The following is a 14,536-nucleotide window of genomic DNA, read 5'->3' as shown; positions in this document are numbered from 1 at the left end:
CCTTTTGTTTAATTTATTTATCGTCCGAACTTTTTTTGAAACATGTTGCTGATATCTACGGAGCCCCTAAGGGGACATGAGCAAAAAAAATATAAAGTTTAGTTTCATGTGCTCACGTGAAACTTTCATGTGCTCACGTGAAACTAAACTTTAGATTTAGAACTCTCTTGAAAGGGTCTATAAGTAATGCTATTCCAACTCAAGACCCCAATCTAAATGTTATCTACCGGTAAATGTACAGGAATAAAACTAAAATGAAATGTATCACTCAGTCTCTGAGTACAGGGAGCAGCATTCAGATTGAGGATGATGTGGGGGGCCAACCAGTTTATTATGGGAGGTCACGACTCACGATTCTTTTATACCACATAAAAAGAATAGCCTTTTTGTCAAATTAATGTGGTATTCTGTAACACAATGGGGTTCTGAATTTACAAACACATAGCCAGTAAGATATTTCAGGAACCACATTGCCTCAAGGTTGAAAACTTTTAAATTATTTTTTGAAGAGTAATGTTCCAATCACCACCTTTGTGAGTCCCTTGACTTTTGACAAAGAAGTCAGAGTTGATATTGGTTCCTTTTTAAACAGCCCTCTCCACAAGGCTCTAGCAACAAATGTTATAAAATCCTAGTGATCTCTGGCTTGTTGTGAAAATTTCTGACCATTACCAAGCCCTGATGTCCAAAAGATGTCCATGATTGCAATTTTAGCCTGATCCTCTGTCATTTTGAATAATAGAGAATTACTTTGTGCTTGAAAAACAGGACATTATGGTATGCAGGGTATTAATTTAGTTACTGATACTGTTTAGTTTGGTTTACTAATTTTATGAAAAAGTTATGGATGCTTGTAAGTACTGTAAACTTTACAGTGTAAAGGACATAGCAAATGTGGAGCACTAAGAACGTCCTCTTTCACTTGGCCCAATCTATCAGATTAGACATTAAAGCAACACAATGTAAGAATTAGTATCTATATCCTTTGGTGTCAATGTTCAACATATTGGGTACCAGTGATTTGAAAACTGATGAAAAGAGTCATGTAACATGTACCTGCATGGTAAAACTAAGCTAAATATTGCAATATGTAGGGCTGTAAAGATACACCAACCTCACAATTCGGTTTGTATTTTTTTTTTAGTTTTGACCCACAGTTCGATAAGAATCTCGAGTTTTCTTTTTTTTTTGGGAGGGGGGGGGCTAGACATTTTATTAAATAACATTTTAATAGTCTCCCTTAGAACACCAGCAGATTACAATATATCTTTTATTTTATATCCTTTATATTTTTCTGAATGACTGATATTTATGACAGCACACTTTATGCAGATTAGCCTATAGCCTAGGCCTACTATTTTTTATTACAACTCTACCTCTTTAATTCATCTGTCTGGTTGAAGCCTGGAAATGTTGTAAACAAAGTAGCATAGTTGGCTAGCTTAGCCTATCATAGTCTACTGATTGGACTGTTCAGTTTCCCCATGTGTGTTTAAGTTTCAAGATAATACTTGTTCTCCTTGGGACAGGCCCTTTTGGGAAACGCTGGTATTGAGATGATCAGTCAACTTCAATGCAAGAGTTTTAAACAAATATGTGCAGCAATGTTAGCGGATTTAATAGTAATTTAGCTATGCGTCCTTGCTTTCACGATTGTGAATGTTTTATTTAAGTCGCCCGTGTTCATTGAGCAGGAGAGGGAGGGAGAGTGAGAGGGAGGGAGCGCGAGAGAGAGCGGGTATAGGCCTACTTTTAAATAGGCTACTGTTTGGTAAAGTTGCACACATAGTCTACAATGAAAGCAAGGAGAGGTATGAAATTATGATTTATTTATTTGTTTTTGGACAACGTAGGCTACCGATAAGTAAAGCGGGAGATGTGGGTTGCTTTTGCGGCCGCATAAGCTGCAAAGCAGTGCGTGAAACACTAGAAAGGGTGTGTTGCGATTCTGCCTTTTCACACCGCGACACATATCGTGGATATGAATGTCGCGATTTCGGGTTCGAATCGTGTCGTTACAGCCCTAGCAATATGGCATTCCCGGTGTGCATCACCAAAGTCGGCAAATTCTCCATATTTTACAAGTCAGTGAGTCAAAACAAGTTTGCAGCCCTTAGTTATTAGAAAAAATAACTACATATTTGCTTTCAAATTGGGCCAATCAACATTGTTCTATGATGTATTCTATCTCATTTTATCTAAAGATGTTGGAGCAGTCTCTTTACAAACATAAAAATGATGACACTCTCACAATGACAGTACAGTGACAATACAAGGCACACTGATGTGCCCTATTTTGGCGATCTTAAATGCAGCGCATAGCATATTCTTGTCACAACGCAAAGTTTATTCCTATCTTACACTCAAAATTTTCGCCATGCCCTTCTCTTTTATTACACAATGCGCCCAGGGGTGTGGCATTTAAGGACAATTAAGATCTAAAAATCTCTATCTTACACCATCTAAAAAGCATTACGCCACTGACCAAGAAAAACCTGGTCTATAGCGAAAGGCGCATAAGCACAGCTGAAGACACACTGTCACGAGTTGTAAGCAGCAACTCGTCTGCATGATAAATGTCCTTAGGTTTTTTATTCAGTCATTTGAACATTATTGGGGTAAGTGTTGCTTTTTTTAGGCTATGTTTTCGATGGTAACTCATTGTCAGTCAATAGTGAAAGTAATTAAGTGTGTATAACTGTTTTGTCGTTGACTATGACACCACAGTCATAGTTAGTTACTTGGTGTGTACATGAACTCGAGCATTGAGAACATTGTTTGTGTACACAGAGTTGTGTACACATTGTTTGTGTGCACAGTACGGACAACACTTTTTAAGATTGTATAACTTTTTCTTTGAAACCCTGCCTAGAAAGCATGCATTCCAGAGCCTCTTCTCTGCTGATGGTGAGACAGGTTTTCTGGGTTCTAAGCCACCTGTTGAATATCTGTGAGATTCTGATGTTCTTATTCACCTACTGTACACAGTGATGCACTGGGACCTCTTGCTTCTCTCAATGTCCTGTTTAGTGCTGGTGTGCAATGTTCTGGTGGTGAATGAACGTCTTGGGAAGATATCTATAGCTTCTTGTCAGCGACTTCATTAGAACAGGGCTTAGAACAATCTTATTAATTTCTTAAAATAGTAATACAGTAATTTCCTGTGTATTATCCACATTGTGTATAAGCCGCAGGACAGTGTTTTATGCATGTTAAAAGAAACAAAACCATATTAATACCATATTAACTGCCTCCGTGTATTAACCTCATAGCAAAATCAATGTATAAGCTGCGGCTAACAGTTGGGAAATTACGGTAGACTGATGTGTTTTTACGAAGAAAGTTCCTTGTTTTTATCATTTTTAGACCATAATCAATTCCACAAGGTAATTTCTTGCTTTTCTAAATTAATAAAATTGTCCAGGTTTCCCTGTTTGTGTGTTTAACTTTTAAATGGTAGTGTTACTACCTACACCCATGATGTCCAGATAATCTCTACTGAGGGTTAGTTAAATCCAAATGTCAGCATCAGAAGTCTTGAAGGGTTCACTGACCATAACTAAGCTTTCTGAATCCTCAACGCTGTCTTACAAAACAATGGTGTCTTTGGATGGATTGCAGTGAGAGGCAGTCTCATGGTTTAGCAGATTAGCAGGGCATGATGCTAGATGCTAAACATGTGTTGGTGGTGGTTTTCTATAATTTCTATAATTCAGAACAAAAGTTTTACTTTGCTTTGATGGCCAACCGGACCACTACAAGATCCCCCTCCCAGAACCACCACTGTGAGTAACACAGCCTCCACCACGATGTTAGCTACTCTGGCTAGAGGCATTTGAGAATATATTAACCAACCAAGGGAGCCACACAGTGGGACATTATAATGTTAGATGTTGTGACAATTGAGAGATACATTAAAATACTTGTTACGGTTAAAGGAGCATGCCAACTTTTTGGGAGATTAGCTCATTTGCCTGCTATCCCTGTTAGACCAATTGGCTTTTTGTTAGGCATGCACAGAAGGGTATTAGATTAGTTTAGATTAGATTCAACTTTATTGTCATTGTGCACACTGCAAAAAATGAATTCTAACCAAGTGTTATTAATCTTATATTAAGATTAAAAAATCTATTTGGTATATTGTTTTTAGTGTGAAAAGACTTACCTAGCGCCCTCTCAAAAGAACATTTTGACTTAATTTAAGAAGACTTTGACTTATTTTAAGGAGTCTTATCAAGACAAATTTGCTCAACGCACTGGCAGACAAATTTGCTTGTTTTTAGGACAAATTTGCTTAACGCACTGGCAGACAAATTTGCTTGTTTTCAGGATGAGATGTCTTAAAATAAGTCAATCTTTTTTTAAATTAAGTCAAATGTTTTCACAAGAAACCGCTAGGTAAGTCTCTTTATACTGAAAACAATACCAACTAGTTTTTTTATCTTGATATAAGATTAATAACACTTGGTTAGATTTTGTTAGATAAGCAGTTTTTGCAGTGCAGAGTACAAGTACAGAGACAACTCAGTTTCGTATGTCAGTATGTATACTGTGTGTATACTGTTATCTACTCAGCAAATTAGGTTATTTTCCAAAAAGTTGGCACGTTCCTTGGTTGTATCAGCGATAGCGGGGTAACGTCACTACTGTTGATGTTCAAACAAAACAGAGAGCTAGCTCGCTACTCCCTCCCCCCTCCCCCTCCCTCCCGTGCAATTGAAAGTCTCCTGAACGCGCATCTCGTTGGTTATTGGTTGGAACACTTTATTTTGCTTTTGAGTGGTTGGCAACACTTGTTAGCAATTGTTTTTTGTGTGCAGATCTTAGAGCCTAGGCTGCCTACAGAGACTTGTTTTTTTGATGGCCTGCTTATGGGGTGGGCAGCTAGCGGATCGTTACATTAGGACAGATTAGATGAAAGTGATCATTTATGTTTGGCCTTTTTTGGGTCGGCAATCGCTGATACAACCTTTAAAAGTGTGATATACAGGCAGAAATCTTGCAAATCACATAACATGCACAGGTTGGCATGTCACAGTGTGAGAGAAATCCCTAGAGACACCAAAAGTGCATTACAATATAACATCATCAGTATAAAAGACTATTTGGGAAGTTGTGGGGAATCGCACTAATAGCAAAACTAAATAGCTATATGGCCAGGGGCTGTAAAGAATAGATGAACAAGGTAGTAGCCAAACTGAAACAAGTTATGACTCTTTTAATGGTCATCATTATACCACAAAACTTGTTGGAACACTTAGGGCCCGTGGAAGTATTAAAGGACAAGTTCGGTATTTTACACTTAAAGCCCTGTTTTCAGATAGTTTATGATTAAATAGAACGTTTAAGATTGAAATTTGGACACATGCTGCTGTCCTGAGAATTTTTGGTTTTTGTGGTAGCGCCCCCCCTCCTCCACAATGCTGCATAGGTGCACTGGAACAATCCTTCTTAAAACGCATTAAACTTTTGTTTACAAAGACATGAAACTCACCGAGTGGTCAGGGGTGTTCGCTGATATGCTCACACAAAAATCCCTACAAAAGATGCTTTCCAACAGGTGTTTTACCATGCGTTGTAAAACTGTGGAGCTATTTTTCCAAACGCCTCACACCCGTACATTCTTCCGTTGAGAGCTTGAATAATAGACACTCCAGCCCAGTTGGTGGCGATAATGCACCTTACAACGTCTTGCCAATTACAAGCAAACCACTGGCATTTTATTGAATACACAGAAGAAGCAGAAGATCGCTGTCTTGGAGTATTTTGCAACAGACAGCTAAAAATGAGGCGATTTTGTACAGTTCCAAATTGCGGGAAAATTCATAGCAAAAAAAGTTGTCACAGACTTCCTTCCTTTAGAAAGGCTAAAGTTGTGGCTGGAATTTCTGGGGTTGGATGTGAGCACACCTGCTGAGAATCTGCAGAAAGCTGATCACCGTGTCTCTGCCTCTGTGGTCTGCATTTTACTGAACTTCGCTGGAGGTCGAAAGAAATCACCCAAAAAGCTCTTTCGCCTGAGAAATACAGCGGTTCCCACATTACCTCCTGGGACGACAGAGTTGGAAGAACTTGGGGTAAGGTTGACATTTTGTAACGTAACGTTTGTAACAGGCGGAAAATGAACTTATTTGTTATGTCCATAACCTGTCATGTTCACATCATGAATAATTTGGCTACATGATTTTGTACATTTACTATTATTCTTTTGGCTGTGGAACTTTCATGATGAAAATGTAATGATTCACGTAGGCTATCATTCACATCGTGCAAGTTCCAAGACATTTTAGCATTAGCCATGGTTGGACGTGACAATAATTTGGATAGCGTAGTAGCCTACGATACCGCGACTGCATAAGACTACAGAAAAAATACAAACAACTCCATATCCGTTTCCGGCAGCGGAGTAATACCGTACCTCACAGCACATCCAATACAAGTCAATGGAGTTGGACAAAAACTACGATAAGACCTGTTGGAAAGAATCTTTTGCAGCGATTTTTGTGTGAGCATATCAGTGAACACCCCTGACCACTCAGTGAGTTTCACGTCTTTGTAAACGAAAGTTTAATGCGTTTTAGGAAGGATTGTTCCAGTGCACCTATGCAGCGTTGTGGAGGAGGGGGGGCAATACCACAGAAACCGAAAATTCTCAGGACAGCAGCATGTGTCCAAATTTCAATCTTAAACGTTCTATTTAATCATAAACTATCTGAAAACAGGGCTTTAAGTGTAAAATACCGAACTTGTCCTTTAACAGTGCTGATCTTTTTCAGGCTATCGGATGCAATTTACTAAAGTACATCACTCTTAAAATGCCCTGCAAATGCAATCAGTATACTGTAAAGTATCCTTACATCTAACCACTTGGAATAAATGTAATGGTTTCTCCTTTTAAGCTCCTTCTAAGGCGATACTGATGTCGAGTGTAACCGCACCAGCTGCCCTATCATGAAGAGCTTTTGAGAAGTTTAGTGTCAATTAATATAGTAGGCTAATACACTGCTGTGTCAGTCTTTGTGTCAGACATCATGTCACAGGACCTTAATTGCAGGGATCTCCCCAAACGACTTTTTGTTGAGGCTGCACAGCAGTGAATAACTATATTAACTATTAAATCAAAGAAAGCAGACTGGAGCACACTGATTCAACTTGCAGTATTTACTTAGTGCAAACAAAAACGACTAACGTTTCGAAGACACCGTGGTGTAAATACTGTTAGTTGAATCAGTCTGCTTTCTTTGTTTTGATACGTTTTTGGTTGTGTTATTGTTGTCTTTACAGTGGGACTGTAAGCCTTTAAATGTCTCAGTTCTAGCATTTCAGGAATGTCTAGTGAAGCTGTCTGGTTAAACTAAATGTTTGTTTAACCAGATCATGTAATCTACATGTTATGTACAGTAGATACTAGCAAACAATCGGAGGAGTCTTGAGAACTTAGTTTGGGACTTGAGGCATCCAGAATTTATAGTGTGGTTCTGACTGAAGATTTAGGCCAGGAATGAATTGAAAATAACATGAACAAGAGCTAAGCAATCAACAGAAGATTTCATGCTAAACAATAAAAAAATAAAAAAGGTGATTTGAACAACTCATCATTATAATAACCTTCCATTATTCCAAAAATGAAACTGTTTTTGTTTTTGTTCAGGTCTTGTGTTTTTTGTCAGAGCCCATGGATAATTGTATTGTTACAATGTTAAACATGTTTCGCCACTTTATGGTACTAAAATGTATCCATATACTTGCCAAAGGAACGTGTTTAAAACAAAACAATTTCAGTTTAAAAAACATAATGTAATTGACTGACATGCAACATACCAATTAGTTTGAAACATCCCCATCACCACCACCACCCAATGACACCATCTTAGGCAAACTGACATGCAAAAATAAACCTAGCTGGTACCACACACATAAAGCAGACATACTTACACAGTGATTGTGACAGACAACAAAAGCAACATACACAAAAGCTGTTAACATGTAATCCTTTGAAATGATTGTATTGTTGCAAATGACCCAATGCGTTCACATTCATGGCCGATATCTCCAGTCGCTGTGTCACTGTGATCAGACTCAATGGTCACTGGTCACACACAGTATACACCACACCTTACCAGAGAGGCATTTTTTTTTAAATTATCTTTTGTCAACTCTCTGGTCTCTCGAACTTACTTTCTGCCTCGAGTTGAGTTATAAGTCCCTCCATATTTCTTCCGATTAAGGATGAGCGCAGCGATTTCTGGCACGTAGCGCGCAAACATTGCCTACATGCGTGGGACAGAGAACAGACAAGACAACAGAAAGCATGCGGGGGGAGAGGGGGTTAGACTGCGGTGCAGCCGACACAGCCTCCCGTATATACTTACTTTCGACCATTTACAGCACTATAGGAACCACCATATTTCTTGCGGTTTCCTATTAACTCTATGATTTCAGGGACGTAGCTGGCAAACATGGCCTGAGGAGGAGAGGAGCAGACAGAAGAATAGACTAAAAAATAGAGAAAGAGAAGACTAGGGCTATTTATTCTTTTTTCATCTTTCTATCTTTTTTTTTGGATTGCACAATGGATATCTAAATATCCACATGAAAAAAAAAAAAAATCTACAGTGTTTGAAGTTAAACATACTCAATACTGTAGGTGTTTTATGGAATTACATGCAAAAGTTATGAAAAAAAATATATGCATGCAGAATGTATGTTAAACAAGAGCATTCTGAAAAAGAAATGTATAAAAAATGAAAATAGCAGAAGGCAGTTTGTTTTAGTGAGGGCAGACTGCCTGGGAGTTTACAGATATTTGCATTGGAGGATAAAAATGTTGAGCGAAACGGACACAGTTGACTTTCTAACAGTCAAACTGTGATGGGTGGATATTTTTCAGAAGAAAACTTAGAAGTAATGAGAGGAGTAGAAAATCCAAAGAGCCATGTTTCGTCCAACAAACACGTGTGTCAAGTTGATTTGCATAGAGCTGCCTTGTCAACACATTTACAGCCCTACATTCTCTTTCTGTTAGAGAGCACAGTAATCTATGATGTTCTTCAAACTGAAGTTACCTGGGTATATACATCTTTGTGCTTTGTTCTATTTGAATATTTATCCAGACCTTCTGATTGAGGAGGATAATTAGCGCTCCTCATTGTTTACTTTGCAAACATTCTATACATGAAGCTAGCATAAGTATAATATATATAATATAGTATAGTATATATAATATAAAGCTGAAATGATTCATACTAGAACAGGCACAATAAATCAGTTAGGTTTGATAGCCCTGTTAGTTGGGCTATGAGCTTTTTAGAGTAGCTTTTTGTTTTATACTACCATTTGTGAACTAGTTTAATACTACTACTAGTGTACTAGTGTAATGCTAAGAGTGTATTAGTTCTCAATGTGTTGACATGAGGCAGGCCTATGGTCCATCAGCCTTTCACTGGGTTTGTTGAAAATTGGGATGGGAAGAGCAGGGTAGGGTCTTGAAACCGCATAGTGGATTTTTACCTGAGCATAACACCTGGGCAAACGTTGTGATAATGTAAAAATATTACTGTAAAACTTTACATTCATAACTCTTATGTTTGAGTCTTATTCTGAACAAAATATGTAACAAATGAAACAAAAAACACTTCTCTTGAACACTGGGTCATGATTCATTTTGGGGAATATTATCAGCCATTGGACTTGGACTGACACAAAATTCAAATCAAATCAAGTTCAACTTATTTCTCCTAAGAGCTGTTTAGGAGAAACTGGTCAGATCTCATTTCAAATTTTGCTTTCCTATTGGATGCGACCATAACATGTAGCTATACTGATCATTCAGAACAAATAGCTGTAAATGACTGGTCCAAAGCAGTCTTATATAGAGTATTTGATATTTTGACTCATGATCAAGCATTCAAGGCAAATGCAGACTAAAGAGACACCATAGTGGGACAGTGTCTCTCACAGGAGAGCAGGTGGGTTGAATGTGAGGTGAAGGAGTGACTGTGTTTCCAGCTATTGGTCAAGTCAAACAGGAGCACCATGACCAATGGGCTTCTGGTTAGACAGGTTGTATGTGGGGCGAAAAAAGCAGGATGCATGACCAAAACAAAAGAAAACAAAACGAGAGACACAAATCATTTTTTACCAATCCACCGAGGATGAAGAAGACCATGAAAAGGCGCCCAAGGGTTGTTTTTGCACAAACATCTCCATATCCCACTGTGGACATGGTGACCATGAGTAAGTAGACACATTCCCAGTACGAAAGGGATTGGGAATTTTGGAAGTTTTCCCAAGGGTCCCCTGAGTTTTCCACCTAAAATGCATGTCAAAAAGTCTCAGTATCTCAGTATAAACAAAATGACAACTTTCTTCACGCCTTGCCTTTATTATCAAAACTATTTTAAAATAGAGTAATAAATTAGGATTAATCTCATGTGTTGCAAGGTGTTACTACACCCTAAGACAGTTGTAGGTTTGACTTGATGAGTTTCTGTACCATTTTGAGGAACTTACTGTTCAGTTTTCAGTGCTCACCAGCAGAAGTAAGTCTGTGGTGTGGTATGGAATGGCACAGCAATATATGGTTCACTTACCAAGTGGATGAATCCAGCTGCAGTAAGCCATGTGCTTATGAAGATTGAGCACAAGTTCACAAGTTTTATGGAATTGCTATTGAAAACAAGAGCCAGGCAAAGCGTGTCAATCACACAATCCCAGCTAGACTTGGTAGCAAATATCGTTCATAATTTCAAAAAAACACATTATACAACAGTGTATCCTCCAGAGTTTGAACTTGCTGATTTTCATGCAATTTAGTCTGACCTTGTAAGTGATTTTGAGGACAAGGTTTAAGGTCGGGATTTTAGATTGCATAAAAGATGATATTTTTAAATATTCTAACCTCACTAATCCACTGAAACAGAGGTGCCCGATTTACTACGACAACAAAACTTGTGATTTTCCCTGAATCCCCCCATTTTAGTATTACCATGTCCCTGCCTGCTAGTCAGTGAAGCAAAAGATCATCTATGGTTGTTGTATGGTCATCTATGGCTATATGAAAAACTAAGTATGACTTCCTGACATCGTATGTTACAGTTTGCTGCCTTTGTGCACATCTAATTATCGACTGTCTGTTAGCCTTTGGCTATTCAATGACTTTGCCTTTACCTCTGTGTGCGTAGATAGAAAGAGGAGATTATTCTGAAACATTTCGCTCTAGTAAGCCCTTCCTGACATCTGTGCTAAAAGCTTTAATACTAAGCACTGGGGAGACAGTGGAATTCTAGCTGTCTATGCAGTTTTTCCTCACTCTCTCTCTCTCTCTCTCTGTCTTTCTTCCTTTCTCTCCCTCCCTCCCTATCTCTCTCTCTCTCACTCTTTCTCTCAGAGTAACAGCTACAATAAGTTGAAAGAGGAGATGTGATACTATTTGACACATGCACTCCTTTTAGCAAAAGTCGAAGACAGACAAAGTGAAAGTTCTGATGAATGCATTTGTTTGCTGTATTTGTGAAGCAGCAACATTAGAGATTCAGTCTGTGCTTTCTCGTATTTGATCTTTGACAGTAACAGGCGCACATATATCAACACATATCAATTAAATCCATTCAGTATTCAATGAAATCCAAAGTGGCATATCAACTTTAGCACTGTGCAAACAGACACACAGACACAACAGTGACAAAATAGACACAACAGTCTTTTGTATAAACCGGCAGTGATAGAGCATGTGTCAGAGAGAGAAAGTTACTTACCTAGTTTTTAAAATATTCAAAAACTGTAAAATTTCTGAGAACTGTATCAACCTTAAGGCTCTTAAGAACCTTAACCCTGCATGTGGAGAAACACAAACACAAGCGGAATATCGGGATTTAGTCATCAGTACAAAACAAGAGTACATCAGAAAGACCAAGCCAATCATGTGCAAATAAGCAACTCTTAACAGACATTTAGCAATTCCATAGCAAGAGAAGCAATCACCATACCTTTAAAGCCTTCATCCATTTTAAGCAGAGTCATTTTTTTCATAACCCCAAACTAACAACCAGTCAAGCCCTCAAAAAAGGCCAAGTATTGCAAGATGTAAAACAAAACCAAGGTTTTTAAAGCAGCAGATTTTCAATACAAGCAGCTGATTGAATTCTTTCACCGGCTGCATTCTAAGGTGATTGACAAAGCAACAGCAGCATCTAGTCAAATACATTTTTCATTACAGGGCTGAGGGAGTCGGACGGTCTGGGGATGAAACCTGGATTAGGTCAGAGGCAGGTGGGTGGTGGTAAACAACGCTGACGTAAAATATTTGTTTTTGTGCCCTGAGTCAAGGCCTCAGGTGCTTTAGCTGCAAAGCAAAATATGCCATATGTCATAAGAGTTCCAGCCTGAATTCATATTGTATGGGTTGACACAGAAAACAATATTTTATGTTTTTTTGTCCCATAAGAACAGAAAAGCAAGTAACCCCCCCCCCCCCCCCCCCCACACACACACACACCACTGGATGTGTTTAGAAATGGTCAACAACAAAAACAACCCTTTTCATTAAAAACATCTCTTTTCATAACAAGCTGTGACCTATTACTCGCTATATCCTTGACCCTGCCCAGTCTACAGCAGCCATATAAGTCATATCACATAATAGCCATTTCAACTTTAATATATATCTTTGTTGCAGTGCACACAATGATGCTAAGAGATCAAACAATTCTGTAGATCAGTACATCAGTGCTACAGGTCAATACACTCAATTCTACTCTACAATCATAGTCTTTTACCCCTGAAAGTCATACTTTACAAATGCATTAACCTGACCAATGCATGCCTAACCTAACCTATGTTTTATTGTAGCCTGGAAGTGTTAATAGGCCTACCTAGAAAGCCTGATCTGATGGGTAGCATGCAGCCATTTAATCATTGTATCCTTAACCAATGGGATATAAAGGTATGTAAACATAGCATAAGGAAACACTGCAAATGCATATACAACTTAACATTTACAGGATAATGCATCTTCTCCAATGCATCTACTAAACTAATATCTTTTAAAGTATCCTTTAAAGGATAATTTAAATAGGAATAATTTAGCTACCTGTATTGCAATGGCACCCTGCTCAACCAGTGGCAGCCCAGGGTTGTATGTAAAAAGCCATTTTGCTCTGCATTGTCCTGGGTATATGATGCAGTGTTGAAGAGATTATGACTCACAAGTAACACTTCAATGAACAATCCCTTAATCATAATAACTTGACATCATATAGAAACCAGTTATTCTAATAGTACAGTAGGCCCACATCACAACATATTCAGATTTAAAAAGAACTTCTATAATCTAGACTTTAATGTAACATTTCAAGGGACAGGTCAGAGTCTACCCAACAAAAGGACATACTAAGGACAAACAACAGTGGGAGAGTGACCACATCTGAGAATCAATTTGATTGACCAAGCAATCACCAAGCAACACTGAGCGTGAGAACACCGTAGACCACATGGCTCAAAGACACACGCACTACAACCACTAGACAACAACACAAAGCCAAACACAGTTTTAAATCTGCAGCAGGGCAGCGTGCCCTCACGATGCTCACTCAAGACACAAACACACAAGCGCCCACGTGGGCATACACTGGTCTATGACCGTCTCCAGCCTCTCTCTTTCCCACTCCCTCCCTCTTTCTTTCCCACTCCCTCCCTCTCTCTTTCCCACTCCCTCCCTCTCTCTTTCATTCGTTCGATTTCTTTCTTTCTTTATTTCCCAAGGAGGGGGGGGGGGGGGTGCGCGTTCTTGAACCCCTCGTTAGCGTCACCCTTCCTTACCCCAGTGGGAGACAACCCGTAGGCTGGACGCCAGTGTCCAGCGTGCCGGGTCGGGCTCGTCCCTCTCGCCCCCGGCACCACCGTGACCCATCTTCACCCGGTAGCCGTTATGGAAAAGGTCAGCGCAGGACTTCTTGCGCCGCCTCGTGTTCAGGAACGCCTCGGAGTGCGCGGCCCCGTCCGGCCCCCGGTACACGAGCATCTTGGTGGGAATCATGATGGCGGAGCCAGAGAGTGGTGGTGGTGGTGGTTTTCAGAATAACTTCGCAAAGTCTTCCTCTTCCTTCCTCCCTTTATCTCCAATATCCTCTTTCTTTCCCTTTTAGTACATCTCAGTCCCCATTTTCAGTCAAGTGTGGAAACCATGGTCAAGATATTCAACGGAATTAACTATACTCCTCATAACAATCTGATCTTGCTCCTCAGTCCTCCTCCGAGACTCCTAATTTGATGTCTGCAGATATGGAGATCCCTTTAGCACCCAAGGGAGACTATCTATCCCAGAGGTGGGCGAGGCACAGTGTTGCGAAGAGAAGTGAGGAGGAAAGGGGAAATAATGAGAATCTATGGGGGTCTGTGGGGGGGGGGGGGGCGTAGAGAGAGAAAAAAACAACGTCACAAGCTTTATCACCATTGACCACTACCGACGCTTGTAAAATTCTAGTTATTCGAGTGTCATTCATGTCAAGCGAGCTTAAAACAAGCTCTCTGTTTTTTT

The 14,536-nt window shown here is 39.3% G+C and overlaps 1 protein-coding gene across 19 annotated transcripts in view; it reads right to left on the bottom strand.

Moving 5' to 3' along the window:
* Positions 1 to 14,536, bottom strand: part of LOC121699762 (calcium-activated potassium channel subunit alpha-1-like) — a 102,559-nt gene that overhangs the window by 35,715 nt on the left and 52,308 nt on the right. For 16 of the 19 annotated variants that reach the window (XM_042082152.1, XM_042082147.1, XM_042082153.1 and 13 more), the window contains exons 6-9: positions 11,757 to 11,832; positions 10,593 to 10,668; positions 10,142 to 10,312; positions 8,373 to 8,464 (exon numbers count right to left, since the gene is read on the bottom strand). In XM_042082152.1, coding sequence (XP_041938086.1) covers positions 8,373 to 8,464; positions 10,142 to 10,312; positions 10,593 to 10,668; positions 11,757 to 11,832 — 415 coding nt within the window. Of the gene's footprint in view, positions 1 to 8,178; positions 8,271 to 8,372; positions 8,465 to 10,141; positions 10,313 to 10,592; positions 10,669 to 11,756; positions 11,833 to 14,536 lie in introns of all 19 variants that reach the window. The other 3 variants (XM_042082148.1, XM_042082163.1, XM_042082166.1) reach the window with 1 other exon arrangement.

The sequence above is a fragment of the Alosa sapidissima genome, chromosome 24 (genome assembly GCF_018492685.1).
Source record: "Alosa sapidissima isolate fAloSap1 chromosome 24, fAloSap1.pri, whole genome shotgun sequence".
NCBI lineage: Eukaryota > Metazoa > Chordata > Actinopteri > Clupeiformes > Clupeidae > Alosa > Alosa sapidissima.
This window is presented reverse-complemented; position numbering and strand designations above follow the sequence as displayed.